Source organism: Phlebotomus argentipes, unplaced genomic scaffold (assembly GCF_947086385.1).
Source record: "Phlebotomus argentipes unplaced genomic scaffold, Phlebotomus argentipes genome assembly contig_15, whole genome shotgun sequence".
NCBI classification, from domain to species: Eukaryota; Metazoa; Arthropoda; class Insecta; order Diptera; family Psychodidae; genus Phlebotomus; species Phlebotomus argentipes.
Window position 1 is genome coordinate 4,028,347 of NW_026776181.1, and position 25,960 is coordinate 4,054,306.

The 25,960-nt window shown below is 38.8% G+C and overlaps 1 protein-coding gene across 3 annotated transcripts; it reads left to right on the plus strand.

Moving 5' to 3' along the window:
• Positions 1-5: 5 nt before the first annotated feature.
• On the plus strand, positions 6-25,548 carry LOC132263536 (kinesin-like protein KIF21B). Of its 3 annotated transcripts, XR_009468495.1 has the most exons (15): positions 6-360; positions 5,183-5,312; positions 13,646-13,868; positions 13,957-14,288; positions 14,354-14,724; positions 14,786-15,493; positions 15,720-17,082; positions 17,375-17,465; positions 17,691-17,785; positions 17,905-18,045; positions 20,272-20,422; positions 20,489-21,223; positions 21,302-21,492; positions 22,814-23,247; positions 24,324-25,548. XR_009468495.1 is itself a non-coding variant. In XM_059763335.1 (14 exons), exons 2-14 carry the CDS (start codon positions 5,263-5,265, stop codon positions 24,391-24,393), a joined length of 4,521 nt encoding a protein of 1,506 aa, XP_059619318.1. In that variant the 5' UTR covers positions 6-360; positions 5,183-5,262; the 3' UTR covers positions 24,394-25,548. The 3 variants fall into 3 exon arrangements, 2 of the variants coding, with proteins under 2 accessions (XP_059619318.1, XP_059619317.1); XM_059763335.1 differs by lacking the exon at positions 22,814-23,247; XM_059763334.1 differs by lacking the exon at positions 24,324-25,548 and having other exon boundaries at positions 22,251-22,924.
• Positions 25,549-25,960: the final 412 nt, after the last annotated feature.

Below are 25,960 nucleotides of genomic sequence, written 5' to 3' on the forward strand. Positions count from 1 at the left end.
CGTTATTCCATCGTCCGTGAGGCGAGTTGTGTGTTCTTTTATCGCGTTCTAAAACCACCTTTTATACTGTTGTGTTTCTTTTGTGTGTGAATGGATTTCGACTGGCTGACAAGAGATGCTTACTGGATTCTGAGCCTCTCTCTCATTTTGCCAATTTGTGTGTGATTTCCGCAGTGTTTTCCCGGAAACCACGAGGGGGTGGAAAATCGATAATGCTCAGATGTTGAGGGCAGCAAATCGCGTTGGCCTCGTGTGTTTCCTGTGAAGTGAATTTGTTTTCTTCAGTGATTTCGTTCCGTTTCCTCTGCATTTTTTCACACCGCCCGCGTGACAGGAGCGCCCCCGTGATTTCACAGCCAGGTGGGTGTTTTCTTTTTCCTCCTTTTTGCTGGCTTCATTCAATGTTTTCCAGCCAGTGTGCGGTTTCGTCGCACGCCGTGCAGAATTGCACAAATCTCACCCACACAGTGGCAACAGTGTCACACCAACACGTGCCATTGTGGTCAGTTGTTCCTCCGCAGACTCCTCTTTCGCGGCATTTTCACGCCGACTGTGTGCCCACAGTGGCAGCTTTTCCACGGAAAGTCGTAAAGAAGATGCAATAGTGTCGATTTCTTGGGTTTTCTATGCATTTCTATGGGGGAATTGGTGAAAAAAGCGATGAAATGCGAAGCATCCATTTGACTCACCAACACAAAGGCGGAATGCATCCTTCCGGATTTTCCTCTCACAGCCATCAGCGCCACTGCGTGAAGGATACCTCAAACATCCTCAGTGCAGGTGAATTCGCGCCATTCAAACGTCCTTTTGCGAAAAGTCAGCAGGTACAAGTGACACCTGCACACAAAACATCCGGAAACCCTCAACAGGTATTGACTGCAGGGTAAGAAATGCTCCCATAAGTCCCGAGGCTTTCGGGAATGAGTCAATAAAACCTTTCTTGGGAAGCAATTTCGTTGCTTCACATCGAAAATCTACCTGAGAAGAGGAGACGGAGAGAGAGAGAGAGAACCTGTTCCTCCAGAAAGGGAAATACCCTCTCCTGAGAGCACCTGGCGTCAAGTCACTTCACCTTGTGGCTCGTTTTCAGCAACATAATCCGGGACTTTCAAGGGCTGCGCTGTGCAATCTTATCGGGACTCGATTTCTCTGCTTCTTATCAGCACACTTTTATTGCGTCACATCAACTCGTGTTGACTGCGGGGCTTTTGGTGTGCCGAACCTGCTCTTGGCCAACATGATTTGGTATTTATTGCTTTGCTATCTCTGGCTGTGAATCAGTAGAACAATTGAGAGGAATGCGAAGATGATGGCATTGCCAATAAGTTATTTCCACAATCAATTGGTTTGCGTAGTAAAATCATTTGCCAGCATTTCTCAGGGCATTCCTGAGCAAAATGAGTGAGTTTCTTCAGTTTAGTGGGGTTCAAAAGTGAAATTTTGCACGTATTAATGCTTAAGCTTCTTGTTTGTTGAACCCAGATTAAATTGTCAGATAAGATTATGTGTGAATTGAGATTAGGATTATATTTCACAGAAAACAGTGGTGTTATTATCAGATATAAAACAGATCGATTAGGAGCAACAGACAAATCCAGTGCTGTAGTTGTTTTTTCAGGTTTAGAGTTGGAATTCTAAATGGGCGGAGCATCGAAATGGGCGGAGGCAAATGAAATGTTAAGTTAGAATTGAATAAACTTTTATATTTCAAAATACTCGAGTGCACACACTATTCAATATCACGCGAAAATTGCCTCAAAACCTTCCGAGCAGTCAATTACCTCACAATCTTTTTTTTTTAAATTGATCCTTGGGAAAAAATCAATGAATGTTGTTGTTGAGAATGTTTACTGATGTTTATGGGAGTCCAATTTATTTCTGGCTCCTAAATGGCCTGAAGATTTCATGTGGAGAAGATCAAAATTCAGTGAATCATGACAATTTCTCTTCAATTTGCGCTAAACTAACTTCACGATTTTTGCTGAAGAAAGAGAGAAGTCAAAATAATGGGTGATTTCGTGAGAATTTCCTCTATAGTTAGTTTGATGAAGAAATAACATACCGCTTGAGACATCACAGGCGCTTTCTCAAGATAAGCAATCAATCAATTAGAGGTGGAGTCATCAAAGTCGCTCATCTATTAAATGCGCACTGAAATGTTTGACAGAAACAGCTGGATGATTAACAAGAAGTGCACAGAGTATTTGAAGAGTGAGTGAGAGAAGACATCATAAAAATGACCCAGAATTGAGATGATCTCTGGATAATGTTTAATCTGGCCTTCTTTCATTCGCGTGGTGATGAAGGTTGATAGTTTTACAGTGATGGACAAATGTGTTAAATACTTTCTCTTGCTTTTTTTTTGGAGAGATATTGTGGTGAAGAATTGAGCAAATGACAAAAGAAAAATTGATTGGGTTTTTCGGCTCGAAATTAGGCCGTTGGAAGTAATTTGCAATTAATTTTGTCCTTCACGGTATCTCTTAATCAATCATAACTTCTTATCAATCGATTTGCTCTATGAAGTGAAAGAAAATAGTGTTTTAGTTGAGGTGTATTGGAACTTCAATTCAACAATTCCCCTTAATAGATATTTCTCTTTGATGTTGCTTAATGTTCCCACTTATCTTTTTCCCTTTTAAATTACTGTTATATGTTTTGCATATACATCGTCAATCGTCTGTGTAATATTTCATCACCTCTGTCGAGTTGAAATGTGCTAAAGTAATTTTTAACTGGGCAATAACAGCATTAAATAGATGGGAGAAAACAGTAAAATGTTGTCTTACTATTGACAAAGGCATTGAGTTAAGAGAGTGAGAGAGGAGAGAAGCACAAAAGAGACAATTTAATGGATAAATATTAGATACATAGTTTGTGAGTTCACGTTTTAAAATTTATGGGCTTAAAATTCATTCATTTTCTTATCGCATGTGTTCTTGCAACATCCTCCACACTCAGTTTTTAGGTCTTTTCTCTTCTGTACACTTTGTCAAACACGAGAAGATGTATATTCTATTTATAAGATTTATATATTGTTGAGTATTTTAGTTGATACTTCAGGTCTTTCATTCGTTAGTTGTTTGGCTTGGAAGTGCAGTGACACAATTTTTTTTCTTCTCCTTCCTTTTGTTGTCCAGGAAAACACACGCTGAAGTAACTTTATATCGAAGCCTTTTATGGCATTTTCTTGTTGACCAATATTATGCGTGGGAATAAATTCCATTTGTGATGTGGTCTCCTCTTCGTGTGTTGTATTGAAGTGTGCCTGATATGCCATGATAAAGTGAACGTGTATTAAGTTAATTAATATATAAGTTAATTCGGTCAACGTAATAAGTTGCCAGTGTTACAACGGGAGAAGTGTAATTGCAATGAAACAATCTGTTGAACAATTAATTTATTGTACAATGTTACAGAAAATGCACTCTTCACCAGACTTAGCGAGTGAATTTTCAGAGGCAATGAACTCGTGCATTGAAAACTAATTACATCACACACGAAAAGGTACTCAGAGTGAGTGAGTTGAGACTCTTCAATGTGTGGCCTCTTTGGGTGGGATAAATTTAAAATTATTGCACAGGTCTACCCACTTTTAATGCCCATTAGGCTATGCATAAAATGCTATAGCGTGACAATATAATCTGCATGTATAGAAGAAGTAGTGTGTAGAAAGGGAAATTCGTGCAAAATAAATAATAATAATTCTTGCGAAAGTTCTACAAAAGAACCGCAAGAGGAGTATTTCACTAATTAATGCTCTCACTCTGGATGGAAATTGCTGCAATTTTTTTTCAGTAATTCCTCAAAAAGAAGGCGGCATCCGTGAAGACAAAGAACAAAAAAAACGGTGGCAGCAAAAGTGAGAGAAAAAGTGGAAAACTTTTAATCCAATTAAACAGTCACGAATAGTTTACTTTTCTCACTCGCAGGGTTGAAGAGTTTTACTAGTCCTAATTATTATTGTCTTTTATATATAAATATTAACCTCTTTTTCGGGGGCATTGTGTGTAATCTGCTTATTTATTAGAGAAACCGCAGAATCTCTTATGAAAATTAATATGATTTTAATGAAATTTCCAACAGTGTGTCAGAGGAAGAAATGCAATCTCGGAGTTCCGCATCAATAAATCGTGAAATTTCTTACTGAGATGAATTACGCAAAGTCGGGAGAACTCTCTAAAACCGCTGTCAAAAGATCAAAAGAAGAGATGTTGAAAAAGGAGAAAATCAAAGAAGAAGATTATAATTTAGGCACAAGGGTTTCTTCGTCATTAAGAAAAGTCATGAATTAAAAGCTATTTGTTGTACTTTTTAAAAGGATTTTTTCACTTCTTGTGTGTTTTGTTGATCCTGGTAGTTTATCTTTACTTTTTCATCAACATCACAAAAGTCTCTTGAGCATTTTATCTACGTCTATGTAAGTTAAGTATTCATGTGATGTTGACTTGTCTGTTAGGGTTTCAAAAGTGGAATTTATTCATGGCTTTCTAATCAAATTAACTTGATTTCTGTGGTAAACGACAGCCTTGAAGCTAAAATTCTGGAATATTGATGGCTAATGCATATGTATTATCTCGTTCTCAATGTGGAGATCACTTAATATATCGAGAGAAATTGAGTGATTTTTTCATCTGATGATTTCATTGCGTTCGAAACACATTTTTTTCAACGTTATATTCCTTATTTACTTTGGGAGACACAAACTCTCTGAAAATGGTGTGAAGTGTATTTGAGTTGTTGAATGAAGGAGTTTCAATGGACGTAGGAGTGTCTATGAGGTTCTTTTTTTCGTGCCTCAAGAGAGGTGATTTTATATGGCAATCATCGAATATTACGCATCACAAGCGAGTTCACGCGAAGTATTTTTTTATCCCGCATCATCATTGTCACTTGGAATTTGGAAATTTATCATTCACCTCTGCAATATTATAGTGTTGTTTTTGGCAGAAAAAGAATGCTCAATGGTAAAAAAACAGAGATTTAATTTGTTGATTTCATCTGTGCGGCTGTATTTAATTGCATTATGGAGAGAAGAAAAAAGACTTTCTTAGGCACACTTTCCTAATGTTGTGAGTGTTGCGAGTGAGAAAAAGAAGCCATTGATGGATTATTGTTAATTACGAGGAAGAAGTAGGATTTTCCCATAGTATTAAATTTTCTCTGTTTGTTTCTTCCACAGATTTGTGTGAGCTTTCTTCTGTGTCAGTGCTGGCAGGAGTAAAATATTGAAGTGGATTCCATCACGTATCATCGGGCAAAATGTCTGATAATGATAAGGATAAGGACTCATCCGTCCGGGTGGCTGTTAGGTGAGATTACTGCTCCTTTCCCTTCTTTCCGTGTCTGCCAGACAACATTCCTGGCCTGAGTTGCATTTCTGAGTGTGGTTGAAAAGGGAATTTTATTATATCTCCTCGTGCTGCTTGTTTTGTTAGCTTGGTTTTGTATGAAGTTTAAATTGAAAAACTTCACGCATTATGAATTTAAAGGTAAAAAATGTGAGCTGGACAGAGGCAAACAGTGGAAGTACAAAGAGACTTGTAATAAAAAAAGAAGGCATCAAAGATTTTCTTCTGCCGCAAGTCACGGGTGGTTTAATGTGGCAAAAGTCTCTTCGATGTTGGTAAATTTTATTTTATCTCTTTCGCCGTGAATGTCTTTTACACATTTTTATTGCTCAACGGTTGAATTTGTGGAGACACACGAATTTTATATTAATTATTCACCTCCTCTCGCGCGAAGATCGCCAGATTTGTCTGAACGTGAAATTTATGAATGGCAAAATTATTAAATTAAGCTAATTTCTGGGGAATTCTTTTCAAACGCCTTTTGCAATCTGATAAATGCCGTAGTGGTGATAGGCCAGCTTAAAGTTATGAGTTGCTGAAACTGTTATAAAGCGGAGGATTATAAGCTGATGCTACAGCTGATGATCTTTTTCCACTTCCTCTTCGATGATATTTAGTATTATGTATTTTTGTGCTGAAGCCGAGAAGCATTTATTTCCTCGCCAACATGTTGTTAAACATAGATTTCCTACTGGTTTACATGGATACAGAAATAGTATTTTTCTTATGTGCTCAGCATTGCAATGTGGCATTACATAAAATGCCGGGTTCATTTGTCTCATCTCATGTTGAAATACTCTTTAGATAGTACAAGTGCGAGGTTGCAGATTAAGTTTAAGATCATGCGAAGAATGAGAAGAGAGGAAAGAGAAATATAGGATGTAAGGCAAATTTAAATGCGACTTGTATCATCTTATTTTTATCACATAAGCTAGATTGCAAGACTCTTTCATGTGTCGATGTGGGCAGATATATAGAAAGTAAGAGCGAAGTATGATAAATAAGATGGGATGTGAGAGGGAAAGAGAGAGTGAGCGCCCAACAATGAAGAGATTAGAGAGAATTTCTCACATATAGAAAAGGTACGGCGTGTTATTTATAAATTGAAGCCACAAGTAGCATCTCAATGGAGATGATGGACTGAAAGATATGTTTAGATTGTTGTAGACATAATACCAGAAGGCACAAGTGATAGAATTATATTCACACTCTTCATTTTGCAAGACTCTGTTGGGCTTAATATGCAGATACAGAGAGAGAAATCTCTTTCATGTATCATTGCAACTTCTCACTGTCTTTCGGATTAATTGACGCGGCGATTGTTATCGTGAAAAAGCTCTCTGGAGGCAAATTACTTTTAATGGGGAATGATACACAATGTTGAAGACAGTTAATTAATGTTCACGAAGTTTAAATTGTAAGAAGTGGAAATCAGAGGTAATTTAATTGTATAATTTATAGTCTATCGAAACGTTCAGAACATATAAGAGATCATCACTTTGTGGACATTTACTGTAAAATTGTAATTCCAACACCTTCTTGTTGTTTTCCTTTGGACTCAATGCTAAGATTTGCAGATAGATTACCTTCTTGAGATTTATTATTCAACACCAATAATGTACACGCAACATGATGTTTGCCAAAATGCACAAGGGAAAAAGAGAGAGAGAGAGAGAGAAAAAGCCGCTTTGAAATTGAGTCCAATGATAATTTCCTAAAAGAAAAATATTGACAAGATCTCGATTCGCGTGCGTGTGTGTCGCAAAAATGGCAAGGAAACCATTCCGATGGACAACAAATTGTTCAAGATCACAACCAACTTGGAAGGTTATTTTATTTATCTTTAACACAGTGACAGAAATTTTCATGCATTTATTTGAGGTGCGTTGTTGTGGCCACATTGAATTGAAAAGTGTGTCTCTCATGCCGTAATTACATGCATCCTCTGCATGAGAGATAATATTGATGTAAGTGAAAGAGAGGCTTTATCAGTCAACAAGGTTGGCTATGGGCGTTTGGGAAGAAGGCCAAGATAATTGTGAGGTGTTGACTATAGTTGCATAGTTGTCAATAGAGGCGCGGTTAGTGGCTATTGCGATAGATTTGTCTAAGAGATGTTTCACGATCGGCTAATTATTCCCTGGAAAAACTCATGTCTTCTCACACGGTGTGAAGAGAACAAATATTCAAATGAAATGTTGACTTTATGTTAATATACTGTTAAAATGTGACTTGTGTTTGACTCTGAGAACTTTTTAAATGGCTGAAATTCAATATTTTGATTATTATTTAATCTTCCTGTGATCAAAACATGTTGGCAACATCATTCCAGAAAGTTGTTGGATAACAGTGAGTTTGGTTTTCTTAATGAAAACGATGAAAACCAATGAGCAAGATTGTTTATTAGCATATTAACTATTCAGTGTAGCTGTAATTTAAATGTTACCCTTAATTTGCTATGTAACATTCATATTGATTTATCCATAAATAATGTAGCTTTATTATTATTCTTGGATAGGATTCAGAAGTATTAAATAGATATTAAAGAGTCATCAATATTTGTCTGTAAGCGAGGCAGAGTAAAAAAGAAGAAAACGGCGTTTTATGTATAAATGATAGGAGCATTAGCAAATCGCACTACGGAGAACCCGTGAAAAATTCACATGCTAAGTGAAGACATTGAAGATTCGTGCGTGTGTAAAAAATGATTAAAATTATCCATGGTGCGGTTTATTTTACGTCGTCTTTTTTTTCATTTGTGATGTCATTCACGACCGTCTGTAAATTCTATAATTATATTAGAGAGTGTTTGTGTATTTAATTCAACTGAAAGAATCCAAACATTAGAATTTATTATATTGACACACAGCGGTGAGTGAGGCATCTGTATTAAATATTCTTTGCGTGGAAAAGATTCTCTTCCTCTTAATTGAAAGCATGAGGAAATCATTTTTAGAATTCTTGAGGATAATTTGTAAAGATTGTTACACCGTGTTGACTGGGTGAAAAGAAAATCTTGACTATTTTTTTCAAGTGAAATGAAAGTGAGAAAGGTATGTAATACAGACACAGATTGTTGAATGAGAGAGAGAGAGAGAGAGAGAAGAATAATTAAAAAATATTTTTGGTTTATTACCATGTTCGTGGAATATGGTGGAAGAATTTATAATAACTTGAGTTGAAATGAACTAACACGCCGAAATGCGTTGCTTTTCACATTCATGTTTGAGTGAAAATGCTAGAAATTTCATAATAATTGGAAAATTAGTGTAAGATATTACCACTTTACGAGGTTACATATATTTTAACAAGTTTTTTTTCACCAGCAAATAGTGTAGGCATAAGGAATAAAAAGTGACCTCTAATGTGTGGAAATTCATGCAGAAATCGTATACTTGACGCATTGAGGTATTTTCTCTGCACTTTTCATTTAACGAATAGTTTGTTGATGCCATTAAGAGAGTGTGATAATTGACAGATTATAGGTTTTAATGATATGCAAATATGATTTTTGACGATAATGTCAGTTATGCACACTTCCTAAAGCCTTGATTTCTATTAATAAATAAAGCAGGATGTGCATAAACTTCTAACGAGCGACACGTCGTCGAGATTACAACTCTGAATATGGCTATAGAACAACATTCTGGTAATAATGCACATGTCAGGCCAATGACAAAGAACAAAATTTCACGGTATTTGTGGTGAATGAACATTTTGCTGGTGTGTAAATGTTGCTTTTTTGTCGATATCATGTTGGTTGAGTGAAGGCTGGAGTACTTATCTATTATTTAATGGATAGTTTGCGCGCCAGGGAGGGAAGAAAATGTAATTCTATTGTGTCTACCATGCAGATTGAGCACAATCATCCAGCTGAATATGTAGAACGGCATCACAGCAACTACCGACTGTATGTGAATGGCATCAAATTTCCATAAACTGAAGAAGTGCGCAAAGAGAGTGTGTATATATTTTTAGTATAGAAGAATATATCAAAGAATATAGAGACGTTATATGGAATGAGAAGAGTTACAATAAACTGTGACGATGATTATCGTGATGATGTTTGAAAATGCATGGTTAGTTAAATTTCTGAAGACTCATGGCAATTCACCGTATCGCCAGGAGGAAATTGTCTGCGGATATCAAATTCCTTGTGCACGAAAGTTAAAATTACCATCAGTGACAAGTGGAAGTTCATTGAAAAAGAAAAGAAAAATGTTATGGGAATTGTTGCGATGTTTGAAGAGAGAAAAAAAATGAGAACATGAATTCATTAATCATAATTTAAGAGTTTGATATAGAGTTGTATAGTGTGTAAAAAAAGCAAGACTCATGCAAGAATATCTCGATTCACTTCTTATTGTACAACTCTCAGATGTCTTTCTGTTGTGCGGCCAGGAACAGAGTATTTCTTTGTCATCATCTGGCGTGTCATTTGAATTTTTTGAAGCTAATTGCCTATGAATTGTATGAATTGCGTCTGAATCCATCAACCTACACCTTTTTTTGGAGCACGAATATCGATTTTATTGTGTATTTCACACTCTTTTTTTCCTTTATTGCTGAAAGTGGAACAAGAGTTGCTCGTATGTGGAGATAGTGACATGTGTCTTATGAAATTTTCTCAAACTTTCATTCAATTGTGTTCAATGTATTTATTTCTGATGGTAATTAAGGAAAAAATTTATGGCATTTTACGGTGGAATTTGAAAGATATCGTGATGTGCCATTGCCATCGAGATTCATTGAACGATGTGTGATGGAAAAGGAGTGAATTAAAAGAGTATAAAAGCGGCTGATGAGATTTTACACACTATGGAATGTGTTTGCGGAGGAATATCTAATGACTTTCGGTGTGTTGTCATTTAAAGTTGAGCAGAGAATTGGTTGAGTGTTTCGCAAAAGCTCAGAGAGACTTGATTGAAAATTAGCATTAGATGATGTAGGTGTTGTGCTATTTATGACCATATTTAGCACTTGAATTCTCTCTTATTGAGTTTTATCTCTGGGGCGTGCGGATAATAGCACAGATCTCCTTGCATTGACTCCCAACTGCACACCTTTGGTGGAAAACGAGGGTGCAAAATACCATTTATTGTAGGTAAATACCGCTGAAAGGCTATTTCCGTGCTGAACGGAAGTTATTCTTCTCTTCTATTCTGCGTGTTTTTCTTCAATCAATCCTCGCTGTCTGCATATAAGAACATGACACACGCTCCTGGCTATTTAACTATACCGAGAGAGCATTGAACATTGTCAAAAAAAATTTTCTCATTCTGCACCGAGAGGTTCTTCATTACGTAATGTCTATAGTCACTATCCCGCATTCAATTTATCAAACATGTGATGAGATGGGTGACACTTTCAGTTACAATCTCACATTTTAGTTGGCAATGTTAATTGGTCAAGGAGAGCGAGGTGGTGATGTTGCTTTATGGGAAATTTGATTCATGTTCATGGCAGAAGGAACTACGTCATCTTCAATGTGGGGGTGTTGTCAAGAGCTCCACCAAAAAGGCTAGTGAACTGACTCATGAACACAAGAAGGCAGACAACCAAAGAGGGAGAGAGAGAAGTATTGAGATGTTTTGCTCCAATTAATTCAGCAATAATTGGCAATCTCATTGATTTTCTCGTTCAATCTCTGCATTAATTGGCAATGCCATTCACTTTACGCTCCTCAAATGCTAATACACACTGTAGACTCCTCTCTTCCGTTGTTGGCAAATTAAAATTGCCATCTAAATCGCTGCCACAAGTACCCCATAATATTTGCCGTACAACGCGCATAGATGATTAATAATATTCCGCGTGCAACAGCACATTTTGCTATGGTATTTTGCATACAGCCTTTTATAGAAGAGTGGCTTAGATAAAATTTAATTTATTGTACAATTAAATTAAACCACAAAACATACCTTCTATGTTTATTGCAAGCGCAGAGTTGATGATCTTTCAGAGCAGAAAGTGTGAATTTTATAAGAAATGAACTGCTGGAACCCTGCTTCAACTCTGTTGGCAGCCAAAGAAGAGGTGGATGAAGAAGTATGATGTGGATTTTAATGCAGAAAGTGCGTTGGATATGAAACATGAGTGTCTCAATTATATCCATTTATATACACACACTGAAGTTGTACGGCATGTTGCTTTTTTTTCTTTTACTCCATCAGCATTCACCTCAATAATTAAATTTAATTTTATCACGCTTAGAGCAAGACATCCAAAGGCGCTGTGCATGCTAAAATTATGCGGCTGTTGCTCCTGATAATATGCACACACAGCCATTAATTAGATTGTGATACAAGAACTATCGCCAGACGATCAGTTATCCGCTCAAGATAAAACAGAAAATATTTATGTAAGTGGAAGTTGATTAAGAATTAATTGGGATTTTATCAATTTCATATTCAACGTGCTGAAATTATTCAATCTTCTTATGCATATTGAAAAGCGATGTTTGTCTGACTGATTTTTTTTTCTCATTCAATCTCCTCTTAACGAATTGGAAGTGTGTTTATATTTTTCTTCATGTTTGCTCTTTTTTCTCAAGTCAAATTATCCACGGCATGAATGAAAGGAGAGTTTTGAGATGGAGAAAATGAGACTGTTATACGATTAACGTTTTTAATTGCAATTAAATGAGGTTAACTCTTTTTTTATTTTATGTGAATAAGAGAATTAACATTCAATACTTATTGGATAGGAAAAGCGATGAGATGTGAAATCATGACGAGACCAAACCACTCTTTGAGACTCTCTATCTCCACTTGTCGGTGCGTTTGTGAACAATTGTGAGAAAAGTCAACACAAGGTGGAATGTTTTGCTAGACTTACGCATTTTTATTAATAGATTTTTCCATCGAAAGTCTAATTTTTATGATTGCGCACAGTGATTGATATCAAAGAATTTTATGGCGTTACAATAAATTTTCTCTTCCTCTTCTTTCACTCCATGTTTCTTCAATAGAACATTAAATTCCCATTTTTTGATATTCCGTATGCAATGTAATGTGAAATATAATACGTTATTCGTGAGATGCTTAAGGTTGACCGAAAGAGAGAAAATTGTGATTTCACTTTCGGTGGCGATAAGAATGAGAGAAGAATATAAGACGTGGTAATTACGGCTTTTGTGTTAAAGGAAAATTGGCTGATGGTAATGTTTTTTCCCCACTAAAATATATAAACCATGGTTTGCAAGATTGCCGATTACATAAAAGTGTAATAATAGAATGGAGCAAAAATGCCTCTAAACCACGAACGAATAGTCACAATAAATAAATGTGTATGAATGTTTGCCTGAGCATGACTGCATAATCTTGAGAAATAATGCTTACACAGTTGTAGTTAAATATTTGTATTTGCAAAATCAATTATGAGCAAATAATTCTTCTAATACCTCAGCTCTTTACATATTTCGAGATTTTATGCCATATATTCTCACTTGAAAATATGTACTTTGTGCTATCTTCCATGGCATTTGCTTAAATTGCTCTCGTGCACATGTTAAGGAGTGTAGTATTTATACGACGAATTTACACTGCAATGTAGGTGGATTCATATTTCACGAAAATGAAAATTTTCTACATATTGCATTTCTCTTTTTCACCCACCATTTGACACGCAAGGATGTAATTTATTTCGGTCGCTAATGGTGAGAGAATTTCGCAATATTATGTTTTCCTTCCCATATAATCTGGTGACTTGCGAAGGATGAATGCGGGCTGTTGTGCAACTATGTATAATAATCTGCTTTTTTTGCAATGAAAACAAGCACTAAATTGTATGGTTACTCTATCCAAATTTGGTTGAAGTGTGAGCAAATTGATGAAGACAATTCTTTTATTCCACGTCACTTTTTTCCACAGAGACTTGTTGGTCACCGCCAAAGGTAAAGAGTTTGTGGAGGGAAAAAAAAAGATGTTGGAAGTTGAGTCATGTCAATCTGTTTGCGGCAATTTAAGTAAAACAATATTTATAGAGCATAAAAAGTGATGATAAGGAAGTTGAGTTGGAGATGAGAATAGGTTAAGGTGACCTTCAATCAAGTCTAATTCGGAGTGTAGAACCAATTTTTCATAGAAGCGAGATATTTGATGGATTTATTGAACATTTATTGTGTTTTTTATATCATGTTTGTCACTTTTTCTCACCATGATCGATATTTATTGGAAGAAAAAAGAAATATTCGGAAATGCTAGGTCTATGAATGACTTCAGAATTGTCACTTCGTTTACGAAGAAGCTATTGATATTGGAGAGTAACATGGTTTCAACTTCTTATCTTTCCAGAATCCGCCCCCAAATCCCCCGAGAACTCATCGATATGTGTCGTGTTTGTACTCAGGTGACACCGAATGAACCTCAAGTGCTCCTTGGCACTGACAAGGCCTTCACATATGACTTCGTGTTCGACATGAATGCAACACAAGCCGAGATATACGACAAGTGTGTGGAAAAGCTAATTGAAGGAGCACTCAGGGGCTACAATGCAACAGTTTTGGCTTATGGACAGGTCTGTGTTTGGCTTAATGTGTCACTCCATGTGCATGCATATTGTTTCTCCACCATCTTATTGACTTCTGTTTGTGTCATAATTGCAGACTGGCTCGGGGAAGACGTATACGATGGGCACGGGATTCGACAGGGAGATTCTGGAGATGCAAGAGGGCATCATACCGAGGGCTGTGAGACATTTATTCAGTGGTATTGAGGATGTGCAGACACGCGGTGAGGACAGCAATGGTGTTGTTGTGGGAACAGTTCAATTCAGTGTTGCGGCACAATTTATGGAATTGTACAATGAGGAGATTATCGATCTCCTTGATCCCTATAACAAGGGGAAGGCGTACAAAATTCATGAGGATCCGAGTGGTGGAATTTCTGTTTCGGGTGCGACTATTAAGCCAATTGCAGGGCCACAAGATGCTCTCAGGTTAGTGTAATACAAACTCAAAATGTTAATGTTTCTCTGTGAGAAAATCCTTTCTGTGTCAACAGATGCTTACAGCAGGGCGCTTTGGCAAGAACAACAGCTTCCACTCAGATGAATGCGCAATCTTCGCGAAGCCACGCACTGTTTACCATCCTGATTCGACGGCAGCGCGTGATGAGTGCCGAGGAGAGTGGAATGCCTGACGGGGATTTGGAGACTCTCACGTCCAAGTTTCACTTTGTTGATCTCGCTGGATCTGAGCGATTGAAGCGAACTGGGGCGACAGGAGAGAGAGCCCGTGAGGGTATCTCAATCAACTGTGGTCTCTTGTCACTGGGAAATGTCATCTCGGCGCTTGGAGACAAGTCCAAAAAGGCCTCTCATGTTCCCTACAGAGATTCCAAACTCACCCGATTGCTACAAGATTCGCTGGGAGGTGAGAAATCCATGGTTCTCGATGGCCTTTCATTTTAACCTTCTCAATTTTCTCCTTATAGGAAATAGTCAGACGGTGATGATTGCATGCGTGTCTCCGAGTGATCGTGACTTCATGGAAACCCTCAACACGTTGAAATACGCGAATCGTGCGAGAAATATCAAGAATCGCGTACAGATCAATCAAGATCAGAGTTCGAGGACCATTTCACAGTTGCGCAGAGAAATTGCGGCACTGCAGCTGGAACTGTTGGAGTACAAGCAGGGCAAGAGGAGTGTGGATGCTGAGGGCAATCCAGCCGTTTCGGACACATTCCATGAGAATGCCATGCTGTTGCAGGACAATAAGAGACTTCAGCAGCGTCTCAAGGCAATGCAAGAGTCTGTGAATGCGCTGACAGAGAGAAATGCGGAGTTGCTGTCAGAGAAGGCGATTGCTGGATGGGGAGCGATTGGGGATTCGGATAAGTCGATGAGTGAAATGGTGGCTGGATACTTGAAGGAGATTGAGAAGCTGAAGGCGAAGCTTATTGAGTCGGACCAGATGTATCAGCAGTTGAAGAAGACCACTAACACGCCGAGAGGTTTCAATAAGAATCAGTTCTTTGGCGGTGAAGATGCCGATGGTGTCTTGACGCTGGCCAAGAGGGAAATCGAGAAGGAGCGAGAACTTCTTATGTCCAGATCTCTGCCCGGACTCGATGATACCAACAATCAAAATGTGGAGAACGAGTCTGATAGTGATTCTGACACGGAGTCTGATGATAAAAGTAAGTTGCTTGGTTTCATTGAATTTTCTGATTTTTAATTTTCATTCTGCAATACTATTAAGTATAGCTTAGTTTATTGAGCAAGAAGAGCACTATATTGAGAGAAAGAGAAGAACCTTCAAGTTTCAAGTTCATTTTCAACTCGTCTCTCTTTACTGCTCCATTTATATTTGTTCCGGTGAATTGCACACTAATTGCTCGTCTATTTTCCCTATATCTCGTGCAGCTGGTGAGATGCAAGCTGAACTCAATGATATCAGTTCGGACATTGAGTTGAAGACGAAGTTGATTGAACAATTGGAGCTCTCTCAATTACGAATGCGTCGCATGCAAGAGCACTATGAGGAGAAGCTGAATGTCCTGACCGCCAAGATTACGGATACACAGCGAGAGAGGGACAAAGTGTTGGCCAACATGGGTGCGATTAATCCCAGTGGACCGCCCAGTGACAAGGTGCGGAAGGTGCGAGATGAATATGAGAGAAAGCTGGGTGATATGCAGCGAGAATTGAGGAAACTCCAGGCGGCACAGAGGGAGCACAAGAGGCAGCAGCGCGAGTTGCAGATGCAAGAGGCGCAGCTGAAGAGCCTGAGGAGTGAGCTGTCGGACTTGAAGAGCAACAAGATCAAGTTGATCCGGCGAATGAACGAAGAGGTGAAGAGGCACAATGAAGAGGAGACTAGGAAGTCGCGCGAGATTGCTCAGTTGCGAAAGGAGGCGCGAAAGCATCAGAACACCATCAAGAGTCTGCAGGCTCAGGGTGCGGCCAAGGATCAGGTGTTGAAGAGGAAGACTGAGCAGGTGTCTGCCCTGAGACGCGTCCAGCGGACACCGCTCAGCGCTAAAGCGTCCGGAAGGGTGAATGGCAGGAAACACTTGGAGGAGTTTAATGTGAGACAGGCGCGTGCCAAGTGGGAGACACTGCAGAGGACCATCTCGCGGGCTGCTCGCAGTCGTCAGGCTGTCGTGGAGCTTGAGAGGGAGTTGGAGCGTCTGCTGAATGACAGGGACATTCTCAGTCATGATCTAACGAATGTGAAGAGGCGCCAAAAGATGCATCCAACCAGCGAATTGGCCTCCGAAGAGGATGACATTACATCGAATTTGAACTATATTCAGGAAAATATTACACAAGTGCAGCATGCCATAATGGAGCTGGAGGAGGGCAAGGAGTCGGCTACTGAGGCGCTGTCCATGCAGAACATCCTTGAGAGTGTGCACTCGGTGGAGGAGGCGATTTTCTTCATGGAACGCCTCTGCGGGGCTGCCATTTCTCAAACGTGTGATGTTGCCATTACGGAGATGCGTCTCAAGGAGCGGGAGGCCTTGTTGAATGAGGTGCAGCAGGACAGTTCCATCCAGCAACAACTTCTTCAGCATGTCCTCTCACAGACACCCGTCAGTTTCCCCGAAAGCTATGCCGGAAGTTGCTCCAATGCTGGCCGCCAATCGCCCACAAACTCCATCAGCAGCACCAGCACCTTCGACATTCCGCCCAGTGCGTCCATTCTGCATACGGAATTTTCTCGAGACGCCAACAATGGCTTCAGCCCTTCGAGTAGCAGAAGTCCATCACCAGGATTTGATACGTGAGTATGACTGCAGTGCATTCAATTGGGGTAAATGATGCTCCTTTGTTCTCGCAAAGCTTTAATGTAATATAAATTTCTCAGGCACAGAGCTTTGGGCACTTCAATTGAACGAAGAAGATGTCAGAAAGAGAATAATTTGTATCAAGTCGTTTATTTTACTGGATGAAAATTCTTTGTGTGGGGAAAATGAAGATTGTTACGATTCATTGGCGGCTATTTCTTGCATTCAGTTAGCTTTATATCTCTCTGTGTGGTATAGAAATTAATTCGTCTTCTTGTCTTATCGCAGCGATAGCACCAGGAGTTCAATGAGAATGACTAAAGTCAGACGATTAAAGGCACAACCTCAGGAATTACTATTTGGAAGTTCCAATGAAAAGGTTCGTGTGATAATTATTATTTTCTGTCCGCGAAATGGGCAAACTTTGAACAGAGTGAGAGAGAGAGAGAGGGGCCAACAGCGGAAGTGACTTGCTCGCAGGATTGCGAAGGAAATTGGCAAGCTGTTGGCCCCCTGAGTGTGTATGTTTCTGAGGGAAGCGTGATGCTTTGGCAGTGAGAAAATTTTGAGTTCTATCTCACACTCCGTGTCTCATTTTACACAGGACGATAGCATGACGAGATCTTATCATCTGCAGCAGGAAAGTGGGCGAAGTTTCATACCAATTTCCCGTGTGCCAAGTGCTCCAGGTTCACTAAAGTAAGAGCGCTCAAGATATTCCCATACACACACACACCGGGTGTGTTTAACTTTGGGAGAGTTTGGGGTCGGAGGGCTGGAATGGAATAGTAATCAATTGAATTAATTTGTACCGCCAGAGGCCTCCAGCCAAATCCAGCCCCACAGTCACTGAGACCACCCAATTCGCCGCTCTTCCCACGGAAATCCTTTGACACTGCAACACCCCTGTCGCCAAGGCTTACGAGGCGTCCCTTTCCCAACAAGGCATCGCCAGGATTGTAAGTAGACACTCAATACACAATCACATGCTCCTAATTTGTACATTTTGGGCATATAAATGATAAATTCAAGCATTATTGATCAAAGTGAGAACAGGGCGGTTTTCACCATTTCCCTGTCGTCTGCACGGGGGAGAATTTTAATTTAATCATAATGTATTTTTCGGTGGGATTTTTGTACGTTGCAAATATCATTAACATATTTTCATATGATGTCCTCTGCATGCATGAGAGCACATGAAAAAACAACAACACTATACAGACTAGGGGAAAAATATTCAATAATTTTTTTTTACTACACTCTATTTTCAGTGGTTTAATATGAATACATATTTTATTAAAATGCACAGTATAATGAGCATTTGCGGGGAAATATTACATACAAACACACAAAATTCATACTAATTTATTATATTTAGCGCAAAAAAAATATTTATATAATCATCAATGATAATCTCCGCACATCAGATGAAAAAAAAAATTGAAGTGGACAGAAGAAGCATAGAAAAACAGACATCATCCTTCTCTCTCACCCTCCCATTTTGCTATTTCCACATTAAATTTAATTATCTATGTTTTAATGCACATTTTTTTCTATTTTCCTCTCTTTCTATATTTGTGTATATCATGGGGAATTTGTGCATCATGCGAAAATCGGGTAAAAAAAAATGCATAAACCAACTTTATGCCGCAAATACACGCATAAATGCGCATACAATTTTTTTTTATTAGTGATGATGAGAATGAAAAAGTGTTAATTTATTTAGTTTGGATTGGTGTTTTAATTTGGCTTTCGAACATTCACTGTCAATAGAAATAACATGGAGAGAACGAGAATTTTCATTTCCAGGGAAATAAACACTTTTTGCCTCCGTGTCTAAATGTGCGTTGATGGGTGAGAGAGTTCACTGTTAATTGATGGATGAATTTGCTAAAAAAAAATGATGAGAGGAATAAAAAATACATTTCTCCAGGCAAGAGAGTCTTTTATGCGAAGGACAGAGAGAGAAAAAATTGAATTGCAATGAAGAGAGATACAAATGAGTTAATTTCTATTACTCGTGCTGTGTTGGAGAAAGAGATCATGTGAATTTTTCATGTTGGTTCTATTTGTTTGAATTTTTCTGACCCTGTTTGTTCCACTCTCCATGTGCGAGAGGGAGAATTAAGCAATAAAAGAGGATGAAGGTTTTTTCTAGTTTTATTCTTTGTTCCTATTTATTTTGTTTGTCGTTTTGTTTTTGAAAGGGAAATTTTTTTTTCATGTTGGTTTTGAAATGTTAATCAATTTGTTTAACTAATTTTTACCTAAATTTTACTTGATTTGATCATTAATTATTTATTTGTGGATTCATAAATCATTTGCCTAAGACATCCTTAATTATCTCTGGTGGTTAAAAGGATTGATGGCTGTCCCTTTTGGTCACAGAAGCACTTTGAGCTCTTAAAAAATTTCACATGAAAATTTTCCAGATTTATTTGTGTGCTAACAAGGCATAAAAGGATTGGCTAAAAGAGCTCCCATGTATGGACATGGGGATGTTCACATGGTGGGGACAAGAAAAAATAAAAAAAAACAACGAGAATTGGACAATAAAGTGGGAGAGAGGAAAACGCGAAAAAGTTGAAAAAAGCAAAATTCCATTTTTAGCTATTCTCTTTTCCGTAATCTGTCCATATTTAACCTTTTGTTGCGCGCGAACATCATCAAAACGCAAAATGCACCACTATAAAAATAACTTTTGAACTGTGTGGCTGGAGAGTGAAAAAATAAAAAAAATTATTTGGCTGACAAAAAAGGGGAACATGGATAAAAACACACAATTGCATTGCATTCTTTTCATTCAGTGAATTGTGGTGTGATGCTGGGGATATAAATCATTTTCGCTCTTCCTGTCTGCTATGCCATTGTACGTTGTTGTCTTTTCTATTTATCTGCAATTGTATTTTTTTCATATGAATTCGTACTTCTTAATAAGGCCTTATCACTAAAAAAAAAAATGTGAAAAAGCACAGAAAATAACATTTGCAACTCACTGCGAATCAGAGCCCTTAACAAAAGTTTGGTTATTAAGGTAAAGTCCCTAAGAGGAGAAGAGCATGTGGCAGTGATAAGTAGAAGAGAGTGATGATGGGTGGCAAAGGGAGTAAAGATGCTGTGCGAGACTAACAAACAACATGTACTAATTAATAATATTGATGGACTAACATTGGCTTGACTACCAGAGAAGATAGCGATGCGCTGCCGCCGCAATCGCCGCCCGTCTATCGACGCATGGGCTCACGCGAGGACGCCAGCAGTGATGTCTTTTCGCGCTTGGGAGCTGGAAATCAGGACCCACCGACCGGTGGCAGCATCCGTGAATTTAACGGGAAGGTAAATAAGTGCTGCCTTGTTGTCCATGGGAGGATGATTAATTAGCTCGTCTTCTCAATTTGCCAGCCAAGAGCCAATGTTCCATTGCATTGCACCCATGTGGTGGAGGGCCACTCCAATTCGGTGCTCTCTGTGAGGGTGTTCGACGCGACGCTGTTCACCGCGGCCGCTGATCGCACTGTGAAGGTGTGGGACATGACCACGGGGACGTCATCGCACTGCCTGTCGGCACATCCGGGGCCGGTAATTGCTGTGGAGTACGACAGCAAGAGGAATCTCCTCTTTTCGGCTTCGGGCGGCTTCATTCGTGCATGGGATTTGCGGATGAGCACAGCGCGACCGGTGAAGACGCTCTGCTCCTCTGGTTCTACACTCTCTGGCTTGGCAGCGCTGAATCCGCAGGGCGAGAGTCCCATCACCGCTCTGTGCATGGGGGCTTCGGGCTCTCTGTATACAGCGGCATCGGACAAGGTGCGAATCTGGGACGTGCGCCAGTTCGGGTGCACGGGCAAGTTGTCTGGGGGACATCAGGCAGCCGTGATGTGTGTCACTGCGTGGAGTGGGCCAAACAACACAGACTTCCTGGCCACGGGGTCAAAGGATCACTATGTGAAGGTGTTCGAGGTGTCATCATCCTCTGGCGTCGTTCTGCCGCTGCTCCACCTCGAGCCGCCGCACTACGACGGTGTGCAGGCGCTCACTGTGGCGAATGATGGGATTGGGGTGGATGCTGAGCTGTTTTCCGGAAGCCGAGACACGGGCATAAAGCGGTGGGACTTGAGGACTGGAGAGCTGAAGCAGGTGAGTTTAACACAATGATCAGATGGATTGTATCGAATTTCCGCTTCTTTTGTCTCTCTCTCTCTCTCATCTTTCCAGTCGCTGAATAATGCACACAAGGGCTGGGTCTCTGGCATGGCAATCTGCGGCGATGTCCTCTTGTCCAGCTGTCGCGGTGGCATCGTGCGCCTGTGGAGTGTCCGGACGTGTGATTCACTGGCGGAAATGAAGACAGATTCGCCCATTAATGATATCGTTGTGGCCGATCAGCGCATTTACACAGCATCCAAGTAAGTTCCAACCCCACGCGTTGAATGACCAAACACACAACATAGGAGATTTATTTAATACTTTAATGGGACGTGGCAAAGTAGAGGGTAGTTGGATGAGGGAGAAGGAGAGAGAGAGAGTGTGTGTTTAATTTATATTTATGGGATGCTACATTTTTTATTTAATCTCTCCCACGTTTTCAATTTATCCATTCTGATTTGTTTGTTTCACACTCTCTCCATACTCTCGCGTGAGTCGTTTCGCTGGGTGCATTATAAAGTGTGCACTTCTCTCACGTTTCTACTCGTGTTATCATTTCATATTAAGTCTGGCGAGTGAATAGAAAAATATGTATTTTGCAGAGATTTTCTTTATTTTCACATTTAATATTTGCATGTGGGAGAAATTAGCACTGCTGAGAGTTGCTTGGAAAATTTTATGATGGCCAAATGCAAAGCTTCATGATGAGGAGCTGCAGTAAGACGGAAAAGAAACAATAAAACTCAATTAGAAGTATAGAGTAGAATTAAATGGCTATCATCATAGATCTTCCAATCAAGTCTTCTTGGTTTGATATTACTTTTGCCTGAACAGATTTATATAATAATAAAGTTGACAGTTTTGCTCGTCCTTTGAGTTCATATGATATTAAAGAAAAAAATTGCACAGTTTGTTTTTTAGAGTGAGACAAAACAGACTTTGTAGATGGAATGTTTTCACATTGGGATGGAATTTTTATTGGTTTTCCCTTTCTTTTTTTCTATCTTCTCTAACGCAGTTCGGGTGAAGTGCGAATTTGGCGTTTTTCACCATCGGATTTCGTCAATTTAACCACATCTGCCAACTAATACAGTTTATCAATTAGCCATAATGACAATACAGAGATAATATGACACTGAAACAACAATACGCATATGAAGACACAGTTAATATTTTCCACTTTTGAATCCTCGCGCGACAGCACAACCAGAGCTTTCTGGTGCTTTCTTGCTTGTGGCTTCCTTTCTATTTTGTGTGGTTCACTTATTTGTTATTTTCAATGGAGTCGCTTTTGCGTGCTTTTTCCTCACTGACCAACATTATATTTTGACAAATTCATGTTCCTCATTGAGGTCACTTGAGTGTAATTGCAATTTACTGCCGCGCAATGGGGTGGCTTTGGGGTGGTTGAGGGAGCAAAAATACCCCTACAGAGAGAGAGGGAGAGAGAGAGAGAGCGCACTCACACACCATGAATGAATGATGAGAGCGAAGGCTTCATTTATTATTAAAGACTTATTTTATACTTATTCCCTTTCTCGTCTTGCCCTCACACTTTCTTTTGATTTTCGTTCTCCAAAGGTCATGGGCACGTTTTCTAATTTGGATCACATTCACAATTTGGCTTATGAAAGCAATTGGTCTCTTTGTGTGTCCACGATGTCAGTGCTGTAATACAAATTGTTCATAATAATGATCAAAGAGAGTAGAGTGGAGAAGAGATGACGATGATGAGTAAGGAATAAATTGCGTGCTGTGTCAACGGTGGGAGATAGAAAATTTTTTTTATACATACACTTGTAAGCTTTGCAATATTTTGCAAGCTCCCACTGAGCTTTTGCACGTGCATTGACGAGTGTAGAGACGAGAGAGCGAGCGATAATTGAAAAAGATGACACCAAATTCACAAAATTGTTTAGTACAGACGATACACACAGAATAAAAAGAGATCAACGAAGCAAGAGAGCGCCTTATGTAGAGTGGTGAGAGGAAAAGTGACTAAAAAAAAACGAGGTGTAAGTTTCTTTTTATATTTTCCCTCTACGATGTTGCTGATTCTTTGCTGGCTTTTCACATTCAGAGTCACTTCGCATCGCCTAATCTATTTGATTCAATCTTCCATTTGGGTGTTTTCTTTGTGCTAACAATATTCGCATTAATGACATATTAAGTGATAACCATCAGCCATATTCTCTTCATCCAAGCAAATTTACATTCTTGGACCATCGCTGCGATATTCTATATACATGTGCCAACAATATTGATGTTTTTGTGCGCTTCTCCACATTACCATTCAATTAGCAATTCCTCAAACACGAAAAACCTCTTTCTTGGCTTCTGCAATGAATTGTGATCCATTTCCAATTTCGCTTCTCATTTTTTTTTTGTTCACCCCATGTCGCCCACTATGTGGGTTATCTTGTGTTATTTATCGCACTTGGTGAGAGAGAGGAACACCTTTTTCACGACCACAAATTCACTTTGTGCAGACAGGGAGGTGATAACGGGGTTTGTTATGTGATAATTGAGAAGAGACAGTGGCCGAAGCTGGAGCAAAAACTGTCTCTCACTCAGTTTTAACGCAATTTGGGGTGCGAGTTTAGTGCTTCTGGGGACATTTCGTGCTGCATTTTCACAGAACTTTCATTTATGGGCCAATTTCACGTAATTGTTCTCATTGACTTTTTCTCCTAAACAAGATAGCGAATTATGCATAGAATGCGAATAGTTATGAAGAGTCAAGAGGGCGTGGCATTTATGTGGGCGGACTTTTCTTATGTCCAATAAGAAGAGACTTCTCATAATAATTCACTTAATATACAAGATTTTATGCATAATTTAGTAGAATTATAACAATTACACTTTGTACTAATTCATTTGTTATCCGTTTGCCGAAGTTCAATGATTTCTTTTCTGTTGTTGTTGTTATTGTTGCTGTGAAAACTTAATTGAAAATCTGAGAAGATGCACATAAATAGTGCTCATCGTGTCAAATGTAGCGTCTTAATTTGTTTCTGTTATTTTTTTTCGCTTCTATTATTTTATTTATTTTCCTTCATCTCCCACTTTTTTCACGCACAACCGCCTAAAGTGACGGAAAAGTCCGTCTGTGGCGCCTCACGTCCACGGCAAAGCGTTTTCGGTCGGAGAATGTCAGATGACAGCAAATGTCCAGGCAACCGCAGCCGCTCTTGCGTCAGAACAGCCTAAAATTGTCGGGAGGAACGCCACAGCAGGACTCCAGGAGGAAAATACCGGTGAGGCCTAAAATAATGTCAAGTCAAAATGCAGGAAATCACTACAAGATGAGCAATTACGCTAGTTTTAAAATATTGCCTTCATAGTCAGGAGAATGAGAGTTTCCGAGAAACGAGCTAATTTCGTAGAATACTTTAATTGAGTGTAGAAGTTAGTAATTTAGTGTAGTAATATATTTACCATGTCAAAATAATATATGTGAATCATTTTAACGAGTCGAGTGGTGGAGATGCAGTGGAAAAAAGGGTTGAGCTCAAAAAAAATGCAACAGAAAATGTGCAATTTCACTTTGGTGATGATAAAAGAGTTCTTTTTGTGGCAAAATGTAGAGTTTAAAATTAGCCAATTTTTTTGTAAAGTCAGTGGCAATTAATTAATAGAAAATAAAATATAATGAAAACTTTGAGCATTTCTCTTCATCTATGAAAGTGGGTGAATTTTAAATTAAAATTATATTTTTGATGGAAAAAAGCATTGAGCGGTTTTTGCCTGCAAAAAAAGGGGTGAAAAAGGAGCGAATGAGGAAGTTGTGTTAAATTTTCCATCGACATTTATGCAAAAAAAAAATCTCTAATTCACAGTGAAAGTTTGCAAGAACAATGCCAAAATACTCAAAATGTGCACATGTTTTGATTCATGTTTATACATTTTATTACCATACAATTTTAATAATATATAATGACCCTTTCGCCTGTGGTATTTGTGCGGTGGATTTATTTGTGAATGAGTCAAAGTTGAGAGAAGGTGAAATTAATGCCGGGGTGAAAAAGTGTTGCAGAAACTTTTCCACCTAATTGTTACTAATTATTTTCTCACGAATACCATTTTGAAGAATTATTCTATCCCGACGTGGGTAATAATTTTTTTTAAATTTCACTTTAATTGCCATGGAATTTCACTGCAGATAAATTGGCTCAGAGCAATAAATTCCCGTGACGAATTGTAAATTGGAATAATGAATTAGCCGCTATTGAGCTGGTTTGTGAGAAAACTTGAATTTGGTGGGCCCAAAAATGTGTCTGAGACAATATGAGAGTGTATATTAAAATGTTTTATCACTGATAAGAAGGAAGAAAAGACATGAGAAGAAGACATTGAGAGACGCGATATCAAGTGTGAAGGTCTAATTTAAACGATGTACTTAATTCAACGTATTTATCAATTCCTGTAATGATTAACGTATTTTTCTACATGCGTATTTCTTTTATAACATATATGCAAAGAGGCTGTTTAATTTTCCAATTGAACATTGAAGAAATGAATTGCAACAACTTTTAGTTCAAAACATTTGTAAGATAAATCTAATTTTTAGTTAAATTTTATTAATGTATTTAGATATTGCGACTAATAAAATTCTCTTCTGACATACACGAATAGAAGCTCAAGCTCAAGAGGTGCAGCTTTCTGCGGAGCTTTTCGGTCCTCTTAAGCGTCGTAGTTTTGTGTTTGTTGAAAGCGTTCACCGGTGAT

Excerpts from the sequence above, each read along its gene's own strand:
- LOC132263536 (XM_059763335.1), top strand. The coding sequence starts at position 5,263 with ATGTCTGATAATGATAAGGATAAGGACTCATCCGTCCGGGTGGCTGTT. Across the intron at positions 15,494-15,719 it reads CACGGAGTCTGATGATAAAA|CTGGTGAGATGCAAGCTGAA; the intron begins GTAAGTTGCTTG and ends TATCTCGTGCAG. Across the intron at positions 17,083-17,374 it reads CCATCACCAGGATTTGATAC|CGATAGCACCAGGAGTTCAA; the intron begins GTGAGTATGACT and ends GTCTTATCGCAG.